Genomic DNA, 27,665 nt, shown 5'->3' with positions numbered 1-27,665 from the left:
TCGAAGTGTCCTTGGGCAAGACACTGAACCCTAAGTTGCTCCCGATGGAGACCAGCGCCTTGCACGGCAGCTCGGTCGCCATCGGTGTGAGTGAATGGCTGAATGAGACCTTAACTGTTCCCAGCGCTTTGGGAACCGTGAAGGCTGAAAAGCGCTATATAAGTGAGACCATTTATACCTGATATAGCCGAAACTTGCCAAAACAGGTCACTTTACGCAGCAATTTGCCGGATGTGTGAAGATGTGAAAGTATACCGGGTTTTAACTCCTTTCTTAAGCTCTTCTAAGCTCTCTGTCGCAAATTGTGCCCCCTTATCCCCATTTGTATCATTTATCCCATCTTGCACCTCTCTATGACAGCATGGTTTGTTGTTCTGCCTTTGAGTGCGGCTATTTGGAACAGGTGCCTTTAGACACAGTCGGATACAATTTCGTGCAAACCAGTCATTAGAAGCATCCTGAGACCTTAAGTTTTGGTTGCTTTCCGAGGCTAAAACCGGGAAGTCACAATGAGGCTACGGTCACCTACGGTATGGTCATCGTTATGGTTCCTAGGGAGGAGGCACAGGTTCAGCTTATTAGCCTTGCACCTTTTTGGCTGCATCCTTCAAAAGAGGAGTCTCTCTGAAATGGGACTAATAGAGTTTTTCCTATTGTGGGGGGTTTAGTCGAGCCATTCCACGAGGAACCGCGAGCAGGCGAGCTGTGCTGGCACAACTCTTTTTTAAGAGTTTTGTTGTTGTTGATGCATTGATGTTGTGATGACACGTTCTTGAGCCAACCCGGGGACTGTGATGACACAGCACACATGGCTCCGTTGAGGGGGCCTGTAGCCCTGCTCGGCCCTGCTAACAAGTAGGACCACAGCAGCATGGCGTGACTACCCCCTGCTGTAAAGCACTAATAGAAACACTAGAGCGGACCGACCGGAGCCCGCTGAAAAACCCTATGAGCTACAGTCTCCCCCTGCTATTTATAGAATTATTTAAAGACTTCTTAAATCAAAACTGACTGAGAAATCAAATGAAGAACTAAAAAAATGTGCACTGCCACTAAGACCTGCAGCTTGACTGCTCATTACACCAGTTCCGTCTCAGCGGCCATGCTGCAATCGCTCGCAATGTTCCCTGACAGAGCCGGTGCTTAACGCCTCACAGTCATAGCGAGCAGCTATTTCTCTGATATATGGCGGCGGCTCACACAGAGCTGCATCGCCATAGACACAATTAGCTTTTAATGGCCTTTGGTTGATTCACCCGAGGACTCGGCAATGTCAGCTTGATAGATTAACGGGATACTTATGACATCAAACTCGTACTACTGCCTCCTAGCTGCCAGACACAACAACACGTTTCAATTCTAAAAGGTTTGTTTTAACATAAAACGCATTATTTTTTTGCCAGGCATTAATACAAGGTGTGCGGACAATTATCAAACCTGGCTGGTCATGTGCAACCCTGGCCTGGCAGAGGTCATCGCAGAGGTGTGTGGTTTTGTTTTTGTTCACACAGACTGAATATAGAGCTTCAAACAAATTCCCTTTTTTATGGCGTTTTATGATCCACAATGAAAGAAAATCGGAACTACGGCCCTTCTAAATATAACTGAAAAACAGCAATAATCTTCGCAGTAGGTGTGTGTGTGTGTGTGTGTGTGTGTGTGTAAATCAGTTCAAAACATCCTACTGTCCTAGAAAATACAGCTTCTCCTTCTTCATTTCTTCCTATATTCCCTCTTTACCCCTCTGTGAGAAACACAAGTTCATGATACGTGTCTGCCAAACAACATGTGCTTTAGAGGATTGGTGAGGACTACATCCGCGACCTGGACCAGCTGAAGAAGCTGCTGGAGTTCGTGGACGACGACGCCTTCATTCGGGATGTCGCCAAAGTCAAACAAGTGAGTTTCTCAAGAAAGGCGGTGGTTCTCCTGTCTCCCTTTTTTGTTTCGAATCACGTCTTCCTCTGCATGACCTCACCTTTTTTTTTTTCAGGAGAACAAGATGAAGTTCGCTGCCCACCTCGAAGAGCACTACAAGGTGAAGATCAACCCCAACTCCATGTTCGATGTCCAGGTGAAGAGGATCCACGAGTACAAAAGACAGCTGCTCAACTGCCTGCACATCATCACACTGTACAACCGTGGGTGCTTCATTTGTGTTCGTTTCTTTTCTTTTACTCTTTAGAAAATAAACATGGATTCAAAGTTACGCAAACCTTTTTGTTTTTTAAATCAGGTATCAAGAAGGAATCCAACAAGTCATGGACCCCCAGAACCATCATGATTGGAGGAAAGGTGAGTGGCGTCCCATATCTGCATCTACCCAACGCTTTCCTGCCGGACGAACAAAACGCACCTTGAAGATAACATCAGCGACATCTCATATCTGCTTTTGAGATAATCCACCAGGCAGTAAAGTGTATAACAATAACGGCAGAAGTACCTTTAACCACATAAGCAAGTCTGTCATCCGTAGAGGTCTTGGGCTAACGTGTGAGGGTCCTCTGGGTTTCCTCAGGCGGCTCCAAGTTATCACACCGCCAAGATGATCATCAAGCTGATCACGGCGACCGGGGACGTCGTCAATCACGACCCTGTGGTGGGAGACCGCCTAAAAGTCGTCTTCCTGGAGAACTACAGGGTCACCCTGGCTGAAAAGGGTAACGGAGGCTTATTCAGAATCAGTCATTCACGTTTAAGATTGGAAGGCGGCTCTTTCTTTCAGACGTTCGGGGCTTTTTAATGCTTGTTGATGATGATCGGGTATCGAGCCTGAGCACTACTCGTGTGTGTGTGTGTGTGTGTGTGTGTGTGTAGTATCGCAGCTTGTCCAGGCCCTGTGCTCATGTATGTAGTAGAACTTGGCTAGAGGGGAAACGTTATGGATCTTTTGATCTGCACCACTTTATATACTACTGTGTATTACACTCCTATACCAACCTCAGGCCTTTCTAACACCAGGTTAACGTTGAGAGGCGGTCGCAGTTTGGTTACGTTAGGCTCCATTATACCATAATGTACTATACTATATTATACTGAACTACACTGTATTATACTATACTATACTATATAGTATATATACTACTTAAACTGCAAATGGCTGTGTAGTTAATGCTCCCTGCATACTGTGCTATACTATATTATACTGTACCTACTAAAGCATGTTATACTATTCTGTATAATGCTGTACAATACCATATTATACTATATTATAATACCCCCCCATCCTCCTCCTCCCTGTGTATCAACAGAACCCTAAAGAGTGGACCAAGATGGTGATCCATAACATCGCCGGCTGCGGTAAATTCTCCAGTGACCGCACCATTTCCCAGTACGCCCGGGAGATCTGGGGCATGGAGCCCAGTTTGGAGAAGATCGCCGCCCCCGATGATCCCCACTGAGACCAGGACCTGCCTCTCCACGCTCTCCAGCGTAGCGGTCCAACCACTGAAGAGAAGTGTAGCCTTGTAGCTTTTTCTTTTCTTTCTTTCTTCTTCTCACTGTGTCCTGTGGCATTACTCCTTCACACGATCGCTCCCGACACGACCTCCATCACTTCCAGCTCGTCTCGCTGTTTTTGAAAGACCACCAGCACTTATCTCAAATGTCCCTCTGATGTCTTCATAATATACAGCGTGAGAGCAGTTTTACCAATTCAAGTGAACCTCGCGCATAAAACTGTCAAACAGAATCAGAAATACTTTAAACCCTGTGATCTGACGCACACTCTGTACAAAAGGCAGAGAACACCACTTTTCAAACACCGGACGGGAATTGAAAAGGTTGCACAAATATGTTGTAAAGAGGTCTGAACCCAAATTAGGTTTATATTTCATTTAAAGAACTAGCTTTCTCTTTGCTGCAAGAAAACTCAAAACAAACGTCTGATGAGGAAACTTTTTTAAGCAAACACGTCAAAGTTGGCAGCATGAATGATTCACATACTGTATATGACTGAAAGGCTCTGCACATGTAATTCAGCATTCCGTCTTTCTCAACGGATCATATTAGATAGTAAACTCCATACTCGACTATATTAACTTTGGTTTGGTTCACGGATCATTAAACACGTAAAATCTTATTTGTTTCAGTGTGAAAACAAAAAATACAAAGTTGATTGACAATTTCTGACATGACACATGGCAGATATATAGAATATGAATCATATGAAAACATCATATAAACAGTCCACCTTATTTAAAAGTCATGACACAGATTTGTAATTTTGTTTTCTGCTTTTAATGATTATATTGATTACATTTTTCCTTTCTTTGTTCAGTTTAAGATGTCCAATGTCCCCTGCATTACAGGACTGCTGTGTGGAGGAGGTAGTGTGGCGGAGGACGGCAGTGTATGGTGGAGGACAGCAGTGTGGTGGAGGACAGCCATGTGTGGTGGAGGACAGCAGCGTGTGGCGGAGGACAGCCATGTGTGGCGGAAGACAACAGTGTGAAGGAGAACAGCAGTGTGAAGGAAGACAGCAGTGTGGAGGACAGGACAGCAGTGTGTGGAGGACAGCAGTGTGGAGGAAGACAGCAGTGTGTGGAGGAAAGTGCTACAGGGGACATTGTCCTAACTGGCTCGCAGTGCAGAATTCGATCAGGCGGAATCAGATTACGTGTCAATTTAAAGTCTCCAATCAACCTATCAGCCATGCTTTTGGAATGTGGGAGGAAACTGGAGCACCCAGAGAAAACCCACGCAGACACGGGGAGAGCATGAAAACTCCACACAGAAAGCAACAGAGCTCAAAGTCAGCCAGCCAGGAGCTCTCTGCGAGGACCCAGTGCTAACCACTGAGCCCCCGTGCTGCCCGCAGAGTACGCATGTGATAGCACCCCCACTCACGGTGACGTCACATGCATACTCTCTATCATACTCCCTCATCATCGCAGACACCGACACGGTTGCAGAATGTCCTCTTCATCCACGAGAAGAAGCGCTTGAAGCAATTCTTCTTCTTCTTCTTCTTCTGCTGCTTCTTCTTCTTGGGCTCCGTGTCGTCTGAAAATCAAAAGGACATTTGAATGCCTCGGCTGCCTTTGATACAAATAACAACAACGTGAAAGAACAATCAACAATTCAGACACAAGCGGAGGTTAGCATTTCCTACCAGGTGTAGCGGCGCTGAGCTCTGCCTGTTCCTCGAAGAGGGGGAACAGGGAAGGGGGGTCACTCGTGACCACACTGGACACCACTGGACTACTTTCAGAAAGCTCCTCTGGCAAATCCAATGAGCTAAAAACACACACAAACACACACACACACTCTAAATATCTGACTCTTGACGCTCCCTAATCTGATGATGGCCTAACTTTCTCTCCTCTGTCTGATGGAAATCATCTCACCAAGCTTCAAGCCCGCTGTCCTCATCCAGCTGCAGGCAGCAGTCAGCTGGTGCAGGCTGCACCAAGATAACTCCTGGATATAATGTGGACAGAGTCACTCCACGAAAACCACAGAAGCCACTTGAGCTGTGGAATTAAGAAACACGCCGTTCATCAAAGGTACAACAGACAGCAAAGCAGGAAGAACAGACACGACTGACATGAGCAGAAGAAAGAAATCGTCCTACCAAGTTTTATACTCCTCTTCCGTCGACGGGCTGCAGACAACACCTGGTCGTGGTGGTGGTGGTGGTGATGATGATGATGATCCCGAGGTTTCATCTGTCCTCCTCTCACTGGTCTCATCGGCCTGGATGGTTCCTGGTTCCGCTGCCCGGATGGTTCCTGTTTCTGCTGTCTTACCTGGTTCCGCTGCCTGGATGGTTCCTGGTTCCACTGTCTTACCTGGTTCTGCTGTCTTACCGGTTCCTGGTCCTGCTGCCTGGATGGTTCCAGGTTCTGCTGTCTTACCGGTTCCTGGTTCCGCTGCCTGGATGGTTCCTGTTTCTGCTGTCTTACCTGGTTCCGCTGCCTGGATGGTTCCTGGTTCCACTGTCTTACCTGGTTCTGCTGTCTTACCGGTTCCTGGTCCTGCTGCCTGGATGGTTCCTGTTTCTGCTGTCTTACCTGGTTCCGCTGCCTGGATGGTTCCTGGTTCCACTGTCTTACCTGGTTCTGCTGTCTTGCTGGTTCCTGGTTCGGCTGTGTGGCTGGTGCTGGGCTCACTGCTGCCAGAGGAAAAAGTCACAGTGCTGTATTCATAGAGAACAGCAGTACATAAAACATTCAAATCTGTGATTGAATTATTATAAATGGCCCATTTACTATGCCTACTGTGGCATTCAGACTATCCCCACTTTCAGATAGCTACGGATGCATCTTGACTAGTTCTCCATACCGTCACTCCTCAAAAAGAACTGCATGTTATCATTTATTAGGCTGTACATGATTCATATTACAGATATGTTTAATAAATACAGTTTATTTATGACTAGTCAGAACAGTTTCACATGAGGTTACACGTTCCTGAACCAAAAGCAGAGTGTGTTTCTTTTTGCGTCTCGAACACAAGCTGATAACGTTAGCATTCCCGGCTAACTAGCCTTACTGCGGTAGCAACCTAACTCTAGAGTTACCTCTATAGCCAGGGGTTAGCACACATTGGCTAATTACCTAATTTGAGGCTACAATATAATAAGCTAACATAACGTAGAGTTCAGTACTAACTGTGTAATTCTCTACACAGTCTATGGTTGGATGTAGCATAGTGTTAGGTTACTGCTGCAGTAAGCTAGTTAGCCAGGGCATGCTAACGTTATCGGCTTGTGTTAGAGCAGACAAACACTGCTTAGCACATCTCTTACACTTTAGCTCACAGGTTGTAGAAAGGGAAATAAGTACACCTCTGAACTGAGCATTGCGCTGCGGGGTAGCAGCTAAATCACACTTCCTTCCAGATATCCGTAACTCCCTCGTAGCTAGCGACCTTACGGAACTACTCTAACATGAACTCAAATTCAGCGCGTCTCCCCTTTATTTTGGACTCGTCATAACCCGCGCTTCAGATATCTACAACTGGTTTTTGAGCTGTAAAAGTAATTGTGTCAGCTTTAGAAAATCAAAATATCTTTAAAAGTGCCGAACGAAATTACTACTTTGAATTGAAATTGTGACTTGTCAAGACTTAGAATGAAGACATCTTGAATTTGAGTCGTCATAACAAGAAATATTGACGGTGTCTTTAGATACAATAGTTCATTCTTACTAGTCAGAGAGTAGTTAGGTATCTTCAGTTAATCTGGCTGTTTAAAATGTATTTACTGATATTTCATATAAACTAGAGTTTGAACTACTCATGAATGAATTGCAGATCATGTGACTCCTGTCAGTCTAATAGATGATGAATGCCATATGCCTACATTGTCTGATAATCTGTACAACAAAGCAATGAAATGAAGACTCCCGCCTCGGCCCACTTGCAAACACAGACACTTACTCAGAGCTACGGTGGACGGAGCCCCTTGTGATGAATGGGTGGGCTAGCACTTGACTGGGGGTGATCCTCTCGTTGGCATCCATCCGAAGCATGGCCTTGAGCAGGTCGACGCACTCCTCCTTTTCGTCAGCCTCCACCATGTTCAGTTTCATCTGGGTTTTTGAGTCATAAAAAGGGAATCAATCAAAGTGCCCCCCAGGAGCTACGGCAGCTACAGCAGCTACGGCAGCTACAGCAGCTACGGCGCAATCTACTGAAACACATACCGTTACCAGATCGTCCAGCCTGCAGAATGGGTGGGGCCTGTAGTTGCCATCCTCGCAGTACTCCTGAGGTGTCTGAAAGAAGGTTAAGTGCATTTCAGATACCTCTTCAATCACTTTAACTGATTAACTCGTGGAAAGTGTTGTAACTTGTTATCCTGACTAGAAAGGTGAATGTTGTCGTACCTTAAGTCTCCAGTGACCGGGAGATGTTCGTACAAAAAGTTTCTTTGAGTACCTCCCAGCACTCAGAAGATGGTCTGGAGGTATGCCCATGTTATCAACCATGCATCGCATCTGGAAACAAATCAAAGCATATGCAGGATTACGTAAAAGTTGGAGATTGGTCAGATCTTATGTCAGGACCTACTGGTGCAGGGTGAGGTCGCCATTAAAGACGCTCTGTTTTCCAGGGAGTGACGGTGTTTGGGTTAGAGAGGAAGAAGGAAGCAGTAAATGACTTACTAAATCATACTCGCTGTTCCCCGGGAGGAGCACCTCGCCGAGCACTATGAAGGACATCACAACACCGAGAGACCACATGTCGATGGCCTCTGAAAATGGCAGTCCCAGGATTATCTCTGGAGCCCTGGATGTGAAACAAATGTAGATCGCGGAATGAGGAGCGCTGGCATATTTGAGCAGAAGGCAGAAATGTCCCACGAACCTGTAGAATCACGAGTCACTTCTCTATGTGGCTCACCTGTAGTGGAGCGGTTGGAGTATCCTGCCCTGCTTCGCTCTACAGGCTGACAAAGCCAATCCAAAGTCGATGAGCTTCACCTGGAGGGGCTGCGCGTCACCATCCACCAGCATGATGTTGTCCATCTTTATGTCCGAGTGGATCACTTTCACGGTCTTCAGGGCGTTTAATGCTGTGGCCATCTGCAAGTCAAAGGTGAGCGATAACGTTCAGAGAGAGGCGCAACACTGACGGCTCTCTGACTTTCGTGTTCAGCGCCTGACGCTACTGTATCCATACCTGTTGGACCACAGTCCTGACCTCATGTAACTCCAGAGGGCTGCAGTCCCTCTGGCAGAAGATGTAATCGAGGAGGGTCGCGTCCAGCATCTCGAAGGCCAGGGCGTCTCTGCCGTCGTTCAGCTTGAACGAGTCAATGAACCTGACAATGTTGCACTTGTCCAGGTTGTTCTTCATGAGGAAGTTCAGCAGAGACAGCTGGAGATAAGACAGCACAAGACAAGTTTGACGCTTCCTTGTTGACACCATCACGAGCTCTAAACCTTTCGATATTCAGAGAAAAGCGTTGTGAGCACGCTGACGGATAAAAGGGACCTACTTCATTGCTGAGGCAGCGGCCGTCATGAGGGATCTTTACAGCAACGGTCTCTTGGGTGTCCTCTTTGACGCATTGGAGCACCTCTCCGTAGCCCCCCTCTCCCAGAAACGACACCAGCGTGTAGTTTCTGGGCAGCTGGTCGGCTTCAACCTGGCTTGTGTCGCTATCCATCAGGAAGTGATTTTTCTTGTCTTTCTTTAAAAGAACGCTGTATATACGTAAAAATAAAACAAATGTGGATGAAGGTTACTTTGAATCCTTCTGAATAAGCGGTGGCCTTGTGTTAAACAGCCCAGTGTTCGGCTGCAAGTCTGGAGTCTGATCCGGACTGGACGCATCCCCCACCAGCTGCAGGGACTTTCAATATCAAGCTCATGAACGTAACTGTGTACATTTGGATTTGACATATACAGCAATTAATAACATTAATGACGATGCTTCCTGCTCGTGTCGACACATCTCCATGTTATATATTAAGTAAGTTCCCGCTCACTTTTCTGCACGAGGGAGAAACAGTGAATTACCTGCGTCGCCGAAGATTTCCAGTCGCTGGAGTCGGCTTGATTCGTCGAGAGGTCGATATATTTTGAGAGTCGCGTCTTCTTGTCTGTCCACTTGTGCGCGGTGAAATGACTAATACATGCAGCAAGCCTTCATGTGTGACATGGGCTCTAGAATGTCTTCATGATGTCGCGTTCCACAGCGGAATTGCTTGCGCGTGTCATTACACATGGCTCCAAATGTGCTGCCACTTCCTTTTCACCAGAGTAACTCCAACCGAATGAGAAAAGTAACTAATAACATTTATTCACTGCACTCGAGTACAACTTCATATCAAAACAGTCTTGGTGTTGTCTCAGTTGCTGGAGAATGCTCTCTCAACCTGTGGGAGCGTGCTTCAAACTGATCCGAGACCATTATAATCCTCAACATTTGAGATAAAGTTTTTTTTCAGGAGTAGTAACAAAATATTATGCGTGTTAGCAGGTAAAAAAAAAAAAAAAGGGTTAATATTAGAGGATAAACAAAGTGAGCCCAAACTTAAATCTAAAACTGAACATTTTCAACAACGTGTGAAAAACCCCCAAAACAAAACAGATTTTGTGGCGCTTGTGTGGAGAATTAATAATTGGCAAATTGGCAAATCATCTTTTTTTGTAATTTTAAACGTCAATGCAAAAACGAACCAAGTTATAATAGCCCTTTGAATGGAAATTGAATCAATTTATGGACTGGTCATAATTCAATACAGCAAAAAGCCAAAATCATTTTGGCACACTCGGGGCTCCATACTTGAAACACCAACTGGACTATGGATGGTATTTTAGAAAGGAAGAAACACATTTACAGACATTTAAAGGAGGTTCAAGTCAAGTTTGTGCTGTGTCTGAGCCACTTTCTCCTCTCTGCCAGCAGAGGGCGATATAGGCAGACGGCTGTGATTTATGACGATGAACCAAAAACACATGTACTGGCTTCCTCCTGTGAAGTTAAATAAAAGTTAGGTTTTTACTGTTCTACGTGATAGTATAATGCTTTTTACCATCTCTTACCCTTTCCTGTTCCCCCCTCCCCCACCCCCGCCCACATCCACACGATTGACAGCTGCCAGTCACAACTTGTCCCCTCCCATCTCTCATATTAAAGCCCCATTCCCCCCCTTTGGTGGTCTCAGTTTCTTTCCGCCTGATCCCCATCTTCCTGGCACACACCGAGGGATGGACTGCAGTGCTTACGGTAAGACGGCCGCTCCTCTTTTCCATCCTCCTCCCTGACACCACCGTCAGAGAGTCCAGCTCCACCCCCCCACAACGTCACTGGCCTTGCGGATCAGTTTGTTTAGTCTGTTGGAGTCCGCCACCCTCAGCCTACTGCCCCAGCATGCAACAGCATAGAGGATAGCACTGGCCTCCGCAGACTCATAAAACATCCTCAGCATAGTCCGGCAGATGTTGAAGGACCTCAGCCGCCTCAGAAAATAGAGGGCATTAGTGTTCTTTACCCAGTCCAGTTTATTGTCTATGTGGACTCCCAGGTACTTGTAATCCTCTACAATGTCCACACTGAGTCGTCAGAAACCTAGTAGTAGTAGTTGACAATCCAGGACACGAGGGGGGGGCATCCACCTGCATCTCCGCCAGCTTCTCACCCAGTAGAGGCGGACGGATGGTGTTGAACGCACTGGAGAAGTCAAAGAACATGACTCTCGCAGCGCTCGCCGGCTTATCCAGGTGGGCGTAGACACGTTTGAGCAGGTAGATGATGGCATCCTCAACTCCAAGTCGGGGCTGGTAGGCGAACTGAAGGGGGTCCAAGTGTGGCTTGACCAAGGGCCGGAGCTGCTCCAGGACGAGTCTCTCCTGGGTCTTCATGATGTGGGAGGTCAGTGCCACGGGTCTGTAGTCCTCGGAGCCACTGGGACGCGGCGTCTTCGGCACAGGAACGAGGCAGGACGTCTTCCACAGCACGGGGACCCTCTGAAGACTCAGGCTCATGTTGAAGACGTGGTGAAGTACTCCACATAGCTAGGGGGGCACAGGCTTTAAGCACCCTGGGGCTGACACCATCAGGGCCTGCAGCCTTGCTGGAGTGGAGTCTCATCAGCTGTCTCCTAACATGGTCAGCAGTGAAGCACATTGTAGAGGTGACCGGCGGGGGAGGGGTGGTCAAATCTGTTGAAAAACAGATTCAGTTCGTTGGCCCGGTCCACGCTGCCTTCAGCTCCTCTGTTGTTGGTCGGCCTGTAACCCGTGATGGTCCTCATTCCACTCCAGACCTCTCTGGTGTTGTTCTGCTGGAGTTTCCACTCCAGCTTCCTCCTGTACTTCTCCTTGGCCTCCCTGATCTTCACCTTCAGTTCCCCCTGGATCGTTCTCACCTCGTCTCTGTTGCCAGAGATTTAATAGTATTAATGAATATAATGGCAATGATAATTGTTGTATAATTATCATAAGTTTCCGAGGTTTAAACTGAAGTCTGGACGATACTGGATTTTTGAGGCCATAAGCAACATAAGATCTGCTAATGATATATCAATAATAAGAAATCCTTTATGAATTTCATTTGATTGTTAAAGAAAAGTGACCCGAGGTGTGTAGTGAGCACAATGAGGAGGCTCAATGCAAAATAATGCAAGAAGAAGGAAAGCCAAAGGAAAAAAATAAGAACAATGGAAGAACAACATAGAAAAGAATTGGACATGCAGAGGTCTGAATTAGAGCGTCTACAAGCGGAAAGGGACGTGGAGGCTGCTCGCGCCAGACTGGAGATCTATGACAAAGAAATCAGACAGCAGATCAACAGCCAGATAACTTCCAACCCCCATGTAAACTACCCAAACCCTCATCTTGTTACACCATCGCTCCCTACTGACGTGTCCTATTTGGCCCAATCAATCCAAGACAGCATAGCCATAAACAGACTCCCAATGCCAATGCCCACAGTGTTTAGTGGAGACCCAGTCCTCTGCGTAGAATGGAGGGCTTCATTCATGTCACTCATAGATCGTAAGGGCATTTCTTCAGCTGATAAGCTTTATTTTCGAAAGAAATATGTCCGTGGTCCTGCTCACAAATGCCTTGAAGGCACCTTTTATCGAAACGACGATGAGACATAGAGAGATGCATGGAATAAGCTCAACCAATGCTACGGTCAGCCATTTGTCATCCAAAGAGCTTTCAGAGACAAGCTGTCAAAATGGCCAAAAATACACTCCGAAGATGGCGAAGGATTAAGGACATTCCTAAATGCCTGCCTGCAAGCCGTGCCTCATGTGAAGGGTCTAGAGATATTAAGTGACTGCGAAGAAAACCAAAAGTTGATACAGAAAGTTCCTGATTGGTTTGCATCCCGCTGGAATCGTCAGGTCACGGTAGCCCTCATGGAAGGTAGGGAGTTTCCCACCTTTGAAGATTTTGCTAACTTTGTGTCAATAGAAGCAGAGATAGCAAAGCCCACGTCTTCAGCACTCAAACTGCCATAAACAGTGATGAATCAAGATCAAGCAATGGAAAGTCAAGGCCCCCCTGCATGTGGTGCAAACATGACAAGCATCAACTGCCCAAGTGCCCAGATTTTATGTGCAGGTCCCTTGAGGATCGACGCACATTCGTGAAGGACAATAAGCTGTGTTACGGATGCGTGAAACCAGGTCACAGCGCCAGGGAATGTCGTCACCGCCACACTTGTGGTGTATGCAAGGGAAGGCATCCTACCTGTCTCCATGATGAGAACTACAGAAGATGTGAAGGCAGAGAAAGGTCCGTGTCCATCGTGAGCACGGTTCCAAACGCTGTGAACGAAGCTACAGCAGCCGCGGCACTCAATGTCACTGGAGGAGGCCGGTCATGCAGCACTTCCATGATGGTCCCTGTGTGGGTGTGCTCTGCAAAAAACCCATCCAAGGAACAGCTTGTCTATGCATTATTGGACACTCAAAGTGACAGCACCTTCATTGACAAGGAGGGAAGCAAGGAATTACAAGCAGATGCCTACCCTGTGAAACTTAAACTTACCGCTATGCTAGGAGAGAACATGATCGTGAAGAGTGAAAGGGTTTCTGGATTTCGTGTGAGAGGCTACAATTCCTGTGTTCATATTGACCTTCCTCCTTCATACACAAAAGACTGCATTCCCGTGAACCGTGATCATATACCCACTCATAAAACAGCAAAACAATGGCCTCACTTAACAGCAATCACAGATAACACGCCACCTCTCCTTAGCTGTGATGTAGGACTCCTAATTGGGTACAACTGTCCCACAGCACTAACGCCCAGACAGGTACTAACAGAAAAGGACAACGAGCCCTATGCCATCCTTACAGATTTGGGGTGGAGCATTGTTGGCTGTTCTGAACTCCACTCTGTCACTTTCCCATGGAAGACTCAACGACGCTTCCCTACGGACTCTACTCTGCGAGGCCGTGGCCATAGTAAACAGTCGACCCCTCACTGTGGATAACTTAAACTGTCCTGATAGCCTAGAACCACTCACCCCCAATCATTTGATCAACATGAAATCTAACACAGCTCTGCCTCCACCCAGTGCTTTCCCTAGAGAGGATCTGTATGGAGCGAAAAGATGGCGCCGCGTGCAGTATCTTGCAGAGCAGTTCTGGAGTCGCTGGAAACGGGAGTATCTTCAAAACATCACCGCAAGGCAAATCTACAAGTGGGTGACATAGTGATGGACACAGATGAACTGTTACCCAGAGGTGAATGGAGACTTGCAAGAGTCTTAGAAACTGTTAGTAGTAAGGATGGACTTGTAAGGAGGGTGAAAATCTCAGTAGGAGATAAGAGACTGAACAAGAAGGGTGAACGCCTTGCTAAGCTTTCCATGTTGGAGCGTCCAGTGTAGTTAGTTCTGCTGTTAGAGGCTTCTTATGTCATGTCTCGTCATTTACGTTAAGTTACCGTTTTTTGTCTCGTTTAGTCATGTTGTCTTGTCATTTCCTGTTTTATGTTGTAGTAACCGTGTTCCCTCTCGCTTCAGACAACTTGACTTCCTGCCCTCGTGTTTCCCGCCTTTGTGATTGTCAGCCCCGCCCTGATTGTTTCCACCTGTGTTAACTCACCTCATGTTTTAACCCTCATAATGTCCTCCCGATTGCCATACACCTTTTGTCCTCTGGGGTCAAAATGACCCCGCCTGGTTTGACTGTTATTTAAGGAATATAAAGTGGATACTTCACCCAATTCTGTGTTACACCTTTAATAACAACTTCATTCAAACACATTAACACCATTTCTTTATTCCATTTGGAATTCAAGGCCAATAAGACCTCATTTAAATGAACTTTTACCTTGTTTTTGAGTAAAAATAAATAAAATCATCAATTATTCTGACTATAGTTAACGATCAGAGTCACGTGTGTTGCTAGATCATCACAGACTGGTATATGTCAAAGTTGAGTTAGCATGCTGTTTTTAAACCACTTCAATTTTTTTAATGGCAGCAAACAATCACACCTGTTGTCCTCTGGGGTCAAAAATGACCCCGTCTGGTTTGACTGTTTATAAAGCATAAAGTATAAATTATCACCCACGTCTTTGTTTCAACCTTTTAGTTAACTTTATTCCAACTCATTACCTGACATATAAAACATGTCAACATTCATTTCCAAAACATTTAACTTTTCAGAATAAAAAGAGTCTGAATGTGCCCTGAGTTGCATGCGAGGCAGGTAGTAATGGCGTAATCTTTGCAGATGTATGCATTGCATTTTTGGCACATTTTCGATGTTGCATGCCATAAACTAGCTGTAGCTTCTTTACTGGATGAACGCCAGCGAGAATCAACATACCCACATACACTATATGGACAAAAGTATTGGGCCACCTGCACATTACACCTACAGGAGCTTTTATGACATCGCATTCCAAATTCATAGGCATTAATATGAAGTTGGTCCCCTCTTTGCAGCTATAACAGCTTCCACTCTTCTGGGAAGGCTTTCTACAAGATTTTGAAGCGTGTCTGTGGGAATTTTTGCCCATTCATCCAGAAGAGCATTTGTGAGGTCAGACATTGATGTTGGACGAGAGGGCCTGGCTCGCAATCTCCGTTCTAGTTCATCCGAAAGGTGTTCAGCGGGGTTGAGGTCAGGCCTCTGTGCGGGCCAGTCAACTTCTTCCACACCAAACTCATCCAACCATGCCTTTATGGACCTTGCTTTGTGCACTGGGCCACAGTCATGCTGGAACAGAAAAGGGCCTTCCCCAAACTGTTTCCACAAAGTTGGAAGCATAGAATTGTCCAAAATGACTTGGTAAGATGAAGCGTTGAGATTTCCCTTCACTGGAACTAAGAGGCCTAGGCCAACCCCAGAAAAACAACCCCATAGCGTCATCCCTCCTCCACCAAACTTTACAGTCGACATAATGCAGTCAGGCAGGTAACGTTCTCCTGGCATTCGCCGAACCCAGACCCGTCCATCAGACTGCCAGATAGAGCGTGATTCGTCCACAGAACTTGTTTCCACCGCTCCATAGTCCAGTGGCGGCGTGCTTTACACCACTCCATCCGGCGCTTGGCATTGTGCTCGGTGATGTAAGGCTTGCGTGCAGCTGCTCGGCCATGGAAACCCCATGCCACGAAGCTCCCGGCGCACAGTTTTGGTGCTGATATTAATGCCAGAGCTGGTTTGGAACTCTGCAGTTATTGAGTCAGCAGAGCTTTGGGGACTTTTACGCACTATGCGCCTCAGCACTCGGCGACCCCGCTCTGTAACATTAGGCGGTCTTACGAGTTGCTGTGGTTCCTAAACGTTTCCACTTTGCAATAATACCACTTACCACTTCTGACACTTCTTCCATTTCAGCTTCTTCTTCCAACTTCTTCCATTTCCAGCTTCAGATTCTACCTCATCATCATGTTCATCATTTTCCTTCACTTCATACCCTTCTTCCATTTCTGCAGCGGGCGGTGTGGGGGCTTCTTCAGAGGAAGAAGTAGCATGTGGTCTGTATGTTGGATCTATCACCTCATCATTATTTTCCTCCTCTTCTGACCCTGAATCGTCCTCATCAGTTGATTCTCCCTCCTCATCATGTTCAGCATTGTCCTCCTGGTCATTCTTTGCCACAACATGGTTAAAAATGAGCTCACGAGCCTCCTGTGCAGTATAGCGCTGCCTCCTCATTGTGCTGCCTGTCTCTCTCAGATTAAAATGTCAAATGCCCCAACATCTGTGAGAAAAGACCTCTTTTTTGTTCTTGTTTTTGTTGTCATAACCATTGCTTGACCCCACACATCAAACATCCAACATCAAAGATGTGTTGGGTCTTTTTGACCCCAGAGGACAACAGAAGTTATTAAATTCAATAAAATACCCATAATTCAATCAAATTACTTCAAATGTATTTGAATCATAGTAGCATAGCATAGTATCGAACAACCCCCATTATTTACAGGCCATTTGATGAATAAAAAACATATTTTGACGGCAAAAGATTTCATTTGGGGTCAGAATGACTCCAGGACAACACAAGGGCTAATAGTCTGCGTCTCCCTTTGTCTTGTGCCAGTTCGTCTTGTCCTCAGTGCCATGACAACCAGCGGTAATTCCATGTCAAGATTTCCTGTTAGTCCCTGTGTGAGTTGTTTCAGTGTTCTTGTTAATTTGTTCACTTTGCTGTCTTGGTTTTCCCCGTTTTGTTCCTCCACTTTTCAGCAGTGATTTTCTGTTGTTAACTTTGTAGATATCTCTTGTTTTGTCAAGCTTCATATTTTGTTATAAAGAAATGCTCTTTATTTGTACTTTCTTTGAGTCGTGCGTGTGGGTTCATTTTTCTTTAAAGGGACATTGTCATTCCTAATGTGAAAATTATTCATGGTTTGTGTCATTTGACATGAAACACTCAATTTTGGTGGGAGTGTAAATTACCCACTTTATATTTTTAGCCCTAGAAAAGAGATAGTCCAGTTAAACAATATTTTAGTTGCCTGTCTAACCACATAGTCTCATTTCCTGTTTGGTTTGGAAGGGCTTTTATTTTGAATATGAACAGGAAGTTCCTGCAGTAACGGCAAAATTAAGGCACTTTGAGTGAAAAGGTGATGTATTAGCCCCCCCCCCCAAAGAGGCACAAGGTCAGTGTCTGTTATAATACTGTGGTATTCAGAGGTTGTTTGTCTTGAATGAATTTTGAACTGTAATAAGTCTTTCTGACCGTTTGTTTATTTCAGTTAGTGTTAGCTTAATGTGTGCTAGGTTGTAATGTTCTAAAAACGGATGGAAAGGTGACTGACGTGCTCTATTTGTTGTTTTGTGTTCTGTAAGCAGCTCTTACGGTGGTTTTTGAGATTTGTAATGAATCTGGAATCATCAGTCGAGTGTCAGACCATCTTTTGGCGGGATTTGCTACACCAGGTGTTTCTGTTTGCAGTCGGCGGAGACCAAATGTTGAACTTGCACTCATCAGGCGGACGCAAAACGAATCTCTCAACGAATGCTAACAGGCAACGGTTTGCTAACATGTTAGCCTCAAGCTGGACAATACGTCATATTGTCTTTATTTATTTTTGTTGCCCTGCAGCTCTTCGAAGGGAAGGAGCTGCGTCTGAAGCAGGAGGACTTTGTCGTGGCCGCAACTCTTCATCCGGCGCTTCAAAGCCTCCAAGTTTGGCTCCACGGAGTTCGTGCGACTGGACCTTTCTACGCTGCCGGACAAGGTGAGACATCTGTCGCATCGTATCGGATCATGATGCGGTATGTGTTTACAAATGACAGTATATCATATTATAATTATCAGTATAATTGGAAGGTCTGACATCCAGAGTTTCCATGTTAATTGCTTCTTAGTCAGGATGGTGATCCCCCTTCACAGCCCTGTATAAAGGCAGAAAAATAAGGGGACAGGGGGATGGGTATATTTAAGCTAGTTAATGTTATCAACTTTAATTGACTGAATTTATTAAGTAACTGGGTTTGTGAACACCTGAATACTGTGTAATATATTTGAACTGGCCTATAATGGGAACAGCGTTGCACTTAGTGGGAGCAGTGATGCTGCGCTTTGGACTGAAGGATGGTTGGCAGGTCAGGAGTAAGTTTGGTGGTTGAGATGCGAAGGACCTCACAGAGATGGCTGTCGGCCGTTTCGGTTCTCAATCTGCTTTTGTTCAGCGTTAACAGAGAAAATGTTTGCTCACATATGTACGTCGAGCCGAACAGACTCGTCATTCTTTTTGCGTGGCGTCGCATCAGAGGAAACGTGGCCTTTTCCAAGCTCCGGTAGAAGTCGGGTAGGGACAGAAGCTGATGGTGATTCTTCAGAGAATCGTCGCACTGCATTTCGATCAGTTCTAATTGCAGACTCTCTTCCGCTTCTTCTGCATCCATCGGGAAGGGAGTCGAGAACAGCTTGATTTCTTTCTCAGTGACAGACAAATCTTGGAAGCGCTGGCTGAATTCTGTCATGAGAGATGTGATCACACACACATATTTCCCCTTTTTAGCAGAAAGGTTGGCCTTTTGAAAAGCATGTTTGATTTCGGACAGCCTGGGGAAGTGCGCAACATTGAAGTTGCGTAGTTGTGTCTCAAAGAGACGAAGCTTCGCACAGAATGCTTTCGTGTGTGCATAAAGTTGTGGTACAAGCTGGTCTTTGCCTTGCAGGTTCTTGTTCAGTGTGTTAAGATGACCAGTAAGATCAACTAGAAATGCCAGGTCTGCCGACCATAGTGGGTCACTCAGTTCACGAAGAGGTCGGTCTTTCTCTTTCAAAAACTGCTCAATTTCTGATCGCAGGGAATAAAACCGCTGCAGCCCGAAGCCGCGACTGAGCCAGCGCACATCAGAATGATAGAGTACGTCCCCGTATTCAGCGTCGACATCGGATAGGAAAGCTTGAAATTCTCTGTGGTCGAGCCCTCGTGCTCGAAATGTGTTGACAGTTTTCACAACAGGGTTCATCACATGGTCAAGCTGGACCGTCTTGGCACAGAGGGCTTCTTGGTGGATGATACAGTGCATTTTAACAGCCTCACCTCCACCCTCTCGCACCTTGGCGCACACCACAGAGGCCGTTCCTTTTGCGCTCGCCTGTCATAGCTGGAGCCCCATCCGTTGTAACTCCACACAGCTTGTCCCATTTAAGTTCCATCTTGTCAATTGCATCAGACACAGCTTCAAAAATGTCCTTACCCGTTGTTGTGCCCTTTTAGACTCCTAAGATCAAGCAGCTCCTCCGTAACGCAAAAGTTATCGTTAACTCCTGTGTGGTGTCTGTGCTCTCATCACATGCAATCGAGTAAAAATCAATCAATCAATCAAATGTTGAAGACAGAAGCTCCACCTAGTGTTACAACTAAGAATTACAGTGCAGTCAAGTGTAAGTTTCGTGTCTGGGCCATATTCCATTATATTTTTAGAATTTGCTGCGGGCCAATTAAAAATGGACCGCGGGCTGCAGTTGGCCCGTGGGCCGTAGTTTGGACATCCCTGGCCTAAACTCAAACTGGCGGCTCTCAGTAAATGCAGAGACCATTTTATGTCTGGTGTGGAATTGTCTTGTTGTGCCATGCAGTGTTGATTATTATACGTCTGTGCTGCAGGTTCAAGGTGTTCGCGGACTACGAGGAATACATCGAATGTCAAGAGAAAGTCGGCGCGCTCTGCAACGTCAGGACATCGAGACCAGCTGAGAGTCCCACTTCATTTGGCACTCTGTAGACTTTTCCATATTTAATATATATATTAGATGTGCAGTGCTGTACTACAGTATATCGCACTATATGATAACTGCACCACTTTATATACTACTGTGTGTTACACTCCTATACCAGCCTCAGGCCTTTCTAACACCAGGTTAACGTTGAGAGGCGGTCGCAGTTTGGTTACGTTAGGCTCCATTATACCATAATGTACTATACTATATTATACTGAACTACACTGTATTATACTATACTATACTATACTATATAGTATATATACTGCTTAAACTGCAAATGGCTGTGTAGTTAATGCTCCCTGCATACTGTGCTATACTATATTATACTGTACCTACTAAAGCATGTTATACTATTCTGTATAATGCTGTACAATACCATATTACACCATACTATAATACCCCCCCCATCCTCCTCCTCCCTGTGTATCAACAGAACCCTAAAGAGTGGACCAAGATGGTGATCCATAACATCGCCGACTGTGGTAAATTCTCCAGTGACCGCACCATTTCCCAGTACGCCCGGGAGATCTGGGGCATGGAGCCCAGTTTGGAGAAGATCGCCGCCCCCGACGATCCCCGCTGAGACCAGGACCTGCCTCTCCACGCTCTCCAGCGTAGCGGTCCAACCACTGAAGAGAAGTGTAGCCTTGTAGCTTTTTCTTTTCTTTCTTTCTTCTTCTCACTGTGTCCTGTGGCATTACTCCTTCACACGATCGCTCCCGACACGACCTCCATCACTTCCAGCTCGTCTCGCTGTTTTTGAAAGACCACCAGCACTTATCTCAGATGTCCCTCTGATGTCTTCATAATATACAGCGTGAGAGCAGTTTTACCAATTCAAGTGAACCTCGCGCACAAAACTGTCAAAGAGGTCTATTGTAAAGAGGTCTGAACCCAAATTAGGTTTATATTTCATTTAAAGAACTAGCTTTCTCTTTGCTGCAAGAAAACTCAAAACAAACGTCTGATGAGGAAACTTTTTTAAACAAACACGTCAAAGTTGGCAGCATGAATGATTCACATACTGTATATGACTGAAAGGATCTGCACATGTAATTCAGCATTCTGTCTTTCTCAACGGATCATATTAGATAGTAAACTCCATACTCGACTATATTAACTTTGGTTTGGTTCACGGATCATTAAACACGTAAAATCTTATTTGTTTCGGTGTGAAAACATGTTGATACGTTTTTCTACAAAAAAATACAAAGTTGATTGACAATTTCTGACATGACACATGGCAGATATATAGAATATGAATCATATGAAAACATCATATAAACAGTCCACCTTATTTAAAAGTCATGACACAGATTTGTAATTTAGTTTTCTGCTTTTAATGATTATATTGATTACATTTTTCCTTTCTTTGCTCAGTTTGAAATGTCCAATGTCCCCTGCATTACAGCACTGCTGTGTGGCGGAGGACGGCAGTGTGGTGGAGGACAGCAGTGTATGGTGGAGGACAGCAGTGTATGGTGGAGGACAGCAGTGTGGCGGAGGACAGCAGTGTGGTGGAGGACAGGACAGCAGTGTGTGGAGGAAAGTGCTACAGGGGACATTGTCCTAACTGGCTCGTAGTGCAGAATTCGATCAGACGGAATCAGATTTAGTGTCAATTTAAAGTCTCCAATCAACCTATCAGCCATGCTTTTGGAATGTGGGAGGAAACTGGAGCACCCAGAGAAAACCCACGCAGACACGGGGAGAGCATGAAAACTCCACACAGAAAGCAACAGAGCTCAAAGTCAGCCAGCCAGGAGCTCTCTGCGAGGACACAGTGCTAACCACTGAGCCCCCGTGCTGCCCGGAGAGTACGCATGTGATAGCACCCCCACTCACGGTGACGTCACATGCATACTCTCTATCATACTCCCTCATCATCGCAGACACCGACACGGTTGCAGAATGTCCTCTTCATCCACGAGAAGAAGCGCTTGAAGCAATTCTTCTTCTTCTTCTTCTTCTGCTGCTTCTTCTTCTTGGGCTCCGTGTCGTCTGAAAATCAAAAGGACATTTGAATGCCTCGGCTGCCTTTGATACAAATAACAACAACGTGAAAGAACAATCAACAATTCAGACACAAGCGGAGGTTAGCATTTCCTACCAGGTGTAGTGGCGCTGAGCTCTGCCTGTTCCTCGAAGAGGGGGAACAGGGAAGGGGGGTCACTCGTGACCACACTGGACACCACTGGACTACTTTCAGACAGCTCCTCTGGCAAATCCAATGAGCTAAAAACACACACAAACACACACACACACACACTCTAAATATCTGACTCTTGACGCTCCCTAATCTGATGATGGCCTAACTTTCTCTCCTCTGTCTGATGGAAATCATCTCACCAAGCTTCAAGCCCGCTGTCCTCATCCAGCAGCAGGCAGCAGTCAGCTGGTGCAGGCTGCACCAAGATAACTCCTGGATATAATGTGGACAGAGTCACTCCACGAAAACCACCGAAGCCACTTGAGCTGTGGAATTAAGAAACGCGCCGTTCATCAAAGGTACAACAGACAGCAAAGCAGGAAGAACAGACACGACTGACATGAGCAGAAGAAAGAAATCGTCCTACCAAGTTCTATGCTCCTCTTCCGTCGACGGGCTGCAGACAACACCTGGTCGTGGTGGTGGTGGTGGTGATGATGATGATGATCCCGAGGTTTCATCTGTCCTCCTCTCACTGTTCTCATCGGCCTGGACGGTTCCTGGTTCTGCTGCCGGGATATTTCCTGGTTCTGCTGTCTTACCTGGTTCCGCTGCCTGGATGGTTCCTGGTTCCGCTGCCCGGATGGTTCCTGGTCCTGCTGTCTTACCGGTTCCTGGTTCCGCTGCCTGGATGGTTCCTGTTTCTGCTGTCTTACCTGGTTCCGCTGCCTGGATGGTTCCTGGTTCCACTGTCTTACCTGGTTCTGCTGTCTTTCCGGTTCCTGGTTCCACTGTCTTACCTGGTTCCACTGTCTTACCGGTTCCTGGTTCTGCTGCCTGGATATTTCCTGGTTCTGCTGGCTTACCGGTTCCTGGTTCCACTGTCTTACCTGATTCCACTGTCTTACCGGTTCCTGGTTCTGCTGCCTGGATATTTCCTGGTTCTGCTGTCTTGCTGGTTCCTTGTTCGGCTGTGTGGCTGGTGCTGGGCTCACTGCTGCCAGAGGAAAAAGTCACAGTGCTGTATTCATAAAGAACAGCAGTACGTAAAGCATTCAAATCTGTGATTGAATTATTATAAATGGCCCATTTACTATGCCTACTGTGGCATTCAGACTATCCCCACTTTCAGATAGCTACGGATGCATCTTGACTAGTTCTCCATACCGTCACTCCTCAAAAAGAACTGCATGTTATCATTTATTAGGCTGTACATGATTCATATGACTTTAATAAATACAGTTTATTTATGATTAGTCAGAACAGTTTCACATGAGGTTACACGTTCCTGAACCAAAAGCAGAGTGTGTTTCTTTTTGCGTCTCGAACACAAGCTGATAACGTTAGCATTCCCGGCTAACTAGCCTTCCTGCGGTAGCAACCTAACTCTAGTGTTACCTCTATAGCCAGGGGTTAGCACACATTGGCTAATTACCTAATTTTCTGAGGCTACAATATAGTAAGCTAACATAACGTAGAGTTCAGTACCAACCGTGTAATTCTCTACACAGTCTATGGTTGGATGTAGCATAGTGTTAGGTTACTGCTGCAGTAAGCTAGTTAGCCAGGGCATGCTAACGTTATCGGCTTGTGTTAGAGCAGACAAACACTGCTTAGCACATCTCTTACACTTTAGCTCACAGGGTGTAGAAAGGGAAATAAGTACACCTCTGAACTGAGCATTGCGCTACGGGGTAGCAGCTAAATCACACTTCCTTCCAGATATCCATAACTCCCTCGTAGCTTGCGACCTTACGGAACTACTCTAACATGAACTCAAATTCAGCGTGTCTCCCCTTTATTTTGGACTCGTCATAACCCGCGCTTCAGATATCTACAACTGGTTTTTGAGCTGTAAAAGTAATTGTGTCAGCTTTAGAAAATCAAAATATCTTTTTAAAGTGCCGAACGAAATTACTACTTTGAATTGAAATTGTGACTTGTCAAGACTTAGAATGAAGACATCTTGAATTTGAGTCGTCATAACAAGAAATATTGAAGGTGTCTTTAGATACAATAGTTCATTCTTACTAGTCAGAGAGTAGTTAGGTATCTTCAATTAATTTGGCTGTTTAAAATGTATTTACTGATATTTCATATAAACTAGAGTTTGAACTAGTCATGAATGAATTGCAGATCATGTGACTCCTGTCAGTCTAATAGATGATAAATGCCATATGCCTACATTGTCTGATAATCTGTACAACAAAGCAATGAAATGAAGACTCCCGCCTCGGCCCACTTGCAAACACAGACACTTACTCAGAGCTACGGTGGACGGAGCCCCTTGTGATGAATGGGTGGGCTAGCACTTGACTGGGGGTGATCCTCTCGTTGGCATCCATCCGAAGCATGGCCTTGAGCAGGTCGACGCACTCCTCCTTTTCGTCAGCCTCCACCATGTTCAGTTTCATCTGGGTTTTTGAGTCATAAAAAGGGAATCAATCAAAGTGCCCCCCAGCAGCTACGGCAGCTACGGCGCAATCTACTGAAACACATACCGTTACCAGATCGTCCAGCCTGCAGAATGGGTGGGGCCTGTAGTTGCCATCCTCGCAATACTCCTGAGGTGTCTGAAAGAAGGTTAAGTGCATTTCAGATACCTCTTCAATCACTTTAACTGATTAACTCGTGGAAAGTGTTGTAACTTGTTATCCTGACTAGAAAGGTGAATGTTGTCGTACCTTAAGTCTCCAGTGACCGGGAGATGTTCGTACAAAAAGTTTCTTTGAGTACCTCCCAGCACTCAGAAGATGGTCTGGAGGTACGCCCATGTTATCAACCATGCATCGCATCTGGAGACAAATCAAAGCATATGTAGGATTACGTAAAAGTTGGAGATTGGTCAGATCTTATGTCCGCACCTACTGGTGCAGGGTGAGGTCGCCGTTAAAGACGCTCTGTTTTCCAGGGAGTGACGGTGTTTGGGTTAGAGAGGAAGAAGGAAGCAGTAAATGACTTACTAAATCATACTCGCTGTTCCCCGGGAGGAGCACCTCGCCGAGCACTATGAAGGACATCACAACACCGAGAGACCACATGTCAATGGCCTCTGAAAATGGCAGTCCCAGGATTATCTCTGGAGCCCTGGATGTGAAACAAATGTAGAACATGGAATGAGGAGCGCTGGCATATTTGAGCAGAAGGCAGAAATGTCCCACGAACCTGTAGAATCACGAGTCACTTCTCTATGTGGCTCACCTGTAGTGGAGCGGTTGGAGTATCCTGCCCTGCTTCGCTCTACAGGCTGAGAAAGCCAATCCAAAGTCGATGAGCTTCACCTGGAGGGGCTGCGCGTCACCATCCACCAGCATGATGTTGTCCATCTTTATGTCCGAGTGGATCACTTTCACGGTCTTCAGGGCATTTAATGCTGTGGCCATCTGCAAGTCAAAGGTGAGCGATAACGTTCAGAGAGAGGCGCAACACTGGCGGCTCTCTGACTTTCGTGTTCAGCGCCTGACGCTACTGTATCCATACCTGTTGGACCACAGTCCTGACCTCATGTAACTCCAGAGGGCTGCAGTCCTTCTGGCAGAAGGTGTAATCGAGGAGGGTCGCGTCCAGCATCTCGAAGGCCAGGGCGTCTCTGCCGTCGTTCAGCTTGAACGAGTCAATGAACCTGACAATGTTGCACTTGTCCAGGTTGTTCTTCATGAGGAAGTTCAGCAGAGACAGCTGGAGATAAGACAGCACAAGACAAGTTTGACGCTTCCTTGTTGACACCATCACGAGCTCTAAACCTTTCGATATTCAGAGAAAAGCGTTGTGAGCACGCTGACGGATAAAAGGGACCTACTTCATTGCTGAGGCAGCGGCCGTCATGAGGGATCTTTACAGCAACGGTCTCTTGGGTGTCCTCTTTGACGCATTGGAGCACCTCTCCGTAGCCCCCCTCTCCCAGAAACGACACCAGCGTGTAGTTTCTGGGCAGCTGGTCGGCTTCAACCTGGCTTGTGTCGCTATCCATCAGGAAGTGATTTTTCTTGTCTTTCTTTAAAAGAACGCTGTATATACGTAAAAATAAAACAAATGTGGATGAAGGTTACTTTGAATCCTTCTGAATAAGCGGTGGCCTTGTGTTAAACAGCCCAGTGTTCGGCTGCAAGTCTGGAGTCTGATCCGGACTGGACGCATCCCCCACCAGCTGCAGGGACTTTCAATATCAAGCTCATGAACGTAACTGTGTACATTTGGATTTGACATATACAGCAATTAATAACATTAATGACGATGCTTCCTGCTCGTGTCGACACATCTCCATGTTATATATTAAGTAAGTTCCCGCTCACTTTTCTGCACGAGGGAGAAACAGTGAATTACCTGCGTCGCCGAAGATTTCCAGTCGCTTGATTCGTCGAGAGGTCGATATATTTTGAGAGTCGAGTCTTCTTGTCTGTCCACTTGTGCGCGGTGAAATGACTAATACATGCAGCAAGCCTTCATGTGTGACATGGGCTCTAGAATGTCTTCATGATGTCGCGTTCCACAGCGGAATTGCTTGCGCGTGTCATTACACATGGCTCCAAATGTGCTGCCACTTCCTTTTCACCAGAGTAACTCCAACCGAATGAGAAAAGTAACTAATAACATTTATTCACTGCACTCGAGTACAACTTCATATCAAAACAGTCTTGGTTTTGTCTCAGTTGCTGGAGAAGGCTCTCTCAACCTGTGGGAGCGTGCTTCAAACTGATCCGAGACCATTATAATCCTCAACATTTGAGATAAAGTTTTTTTTCAGGAGTAGTAACAAAATATTATGCGTGTTAGCAGGTAAAAAAAAAAAAAAGGTTAATATTAGAGAATAAACAAAGTGAGCCCAAACTTAAAACGGAACATTTTGTTTTACATTTAAAGGAAAAACCATCACAACGTGTGAAAAATCGATTTTGTGGCGCTTGTGTGGAGAATTAATAATTGGCAAATTGAATCATCTTTTTTGTACTTTGTAATTTTAAACGTTAATGCAAAACGAACCAAGTTATAATAGCCCTTTGAATGGAAATTGAATCAATTTATGGATTGGTCATAATTCAATGCAGAAAAAAGCCAAAATCATTTTGGCACACTCGGGGCTCCGTACTTGAAACACCAACTGGACTATGGATGGTATTTTAGAAAGGAAGAAACACATTTACAGACATTTAAAGGAGGTTCATGTCAAGTTTGTGCTGCGTCTGAGCCACTTTCTCCTCTCTGCCAGCAGAGGGCGATATAGGCAGACGGCTGTGATTTATGACGATGAACCAAAAACACATGTACTGGCTTCCTCCTGTGAAGTTAAATAAAAGTTAGGTTTTTACTGTTCTACGTGATAGTATAATGCTTTTTACCATCTCTTACCCTTTCCTGTTCCCCCCTCCCCCACCCCCGCCCACATCCACATGAT

General features: G+C 45.8%; 2 protein-coding genes across 2 annotated transcripts; one reads left to right on the top strand and one right to left on the bottom strand.

Annotated features, from left to right (window-relative positions):
- Positions 1 to 1,447: 1,447 nt before the first annotated feature.
- On the top strand, positions 1,448 to 3,401 carry LOC139306325 (glycogen phosphorylase, muscle form-like). Its single transcript, XM_070930260.1, has 6 exons — positions 1,448 to 1,483; positions 1,798 to 1,899; positions 1,994 to 2,141; positions 2,237 to 2,295; positions 2,519 to 2,660; positions 3,262 to 3,401. The coding sequence occupies exons 1-6, from the start codon at positions 1,448 to 1,450 to the stop codon at positions 3,399 to 3,401; spliced, it is 627 nt and encodes a 208-aa protein (XP_070786361.1).
- Positions 3,402 to 21,994: 18,593 nt separating this feature from the next.
- Positions 21,995 to 26,243, bottom strand: LOC139306324 (homeodomain-interacting protein kinase 4-like). The gene is made up of 11 exons (XM_070930259.1): positions 26,073 to 26,243; positions 25,754 to 25,951; positions 25,475 to 25,656; positions 25,237 to 25,360; positions 24,958 to 25,068; positions 24,781 to 24,846; positions 24,536 to 24,687; positions 22,701 to 23,270; positions 22,474 to 22,599; positions 22,235 to 22,359; positions 21,995 to 22,125 (listed from the first exon to the last, which is right to left on the bottom strand). The coding sequence occupies exons 1-11, from the start codon at positions 26,241 to 26,243 to the stop codon at positions 21,995 to 21,997; spliced, it is 1,956 nt and encodes a 651-aa protein (XP_070786360.1).
- Positions 26,244 to 27,665: the final 1,422 nt, after the last annotated feature.

The sequence above is a fragment of the Enoplosus armatus genome, chromosome 23 (genome assembly GCF_043641665.1).
Source record: "Enoplosus armatus isolate fEnoArm2 chromosome 23, fEnoArm2.hap1, whole genome shotgun sequence".
Classification (NCBI taxonomy): Eukaryota; Metazoa; Chordata; class Actinopteri; order Centrarchiformes; family Enoplosidae; genus Enoplosus; species Enoplosus armatus.
Note: the sequence above shows the minus strand (reverse complement) of the source record. Positions and strands in the feature narration are given on the sequence as shown.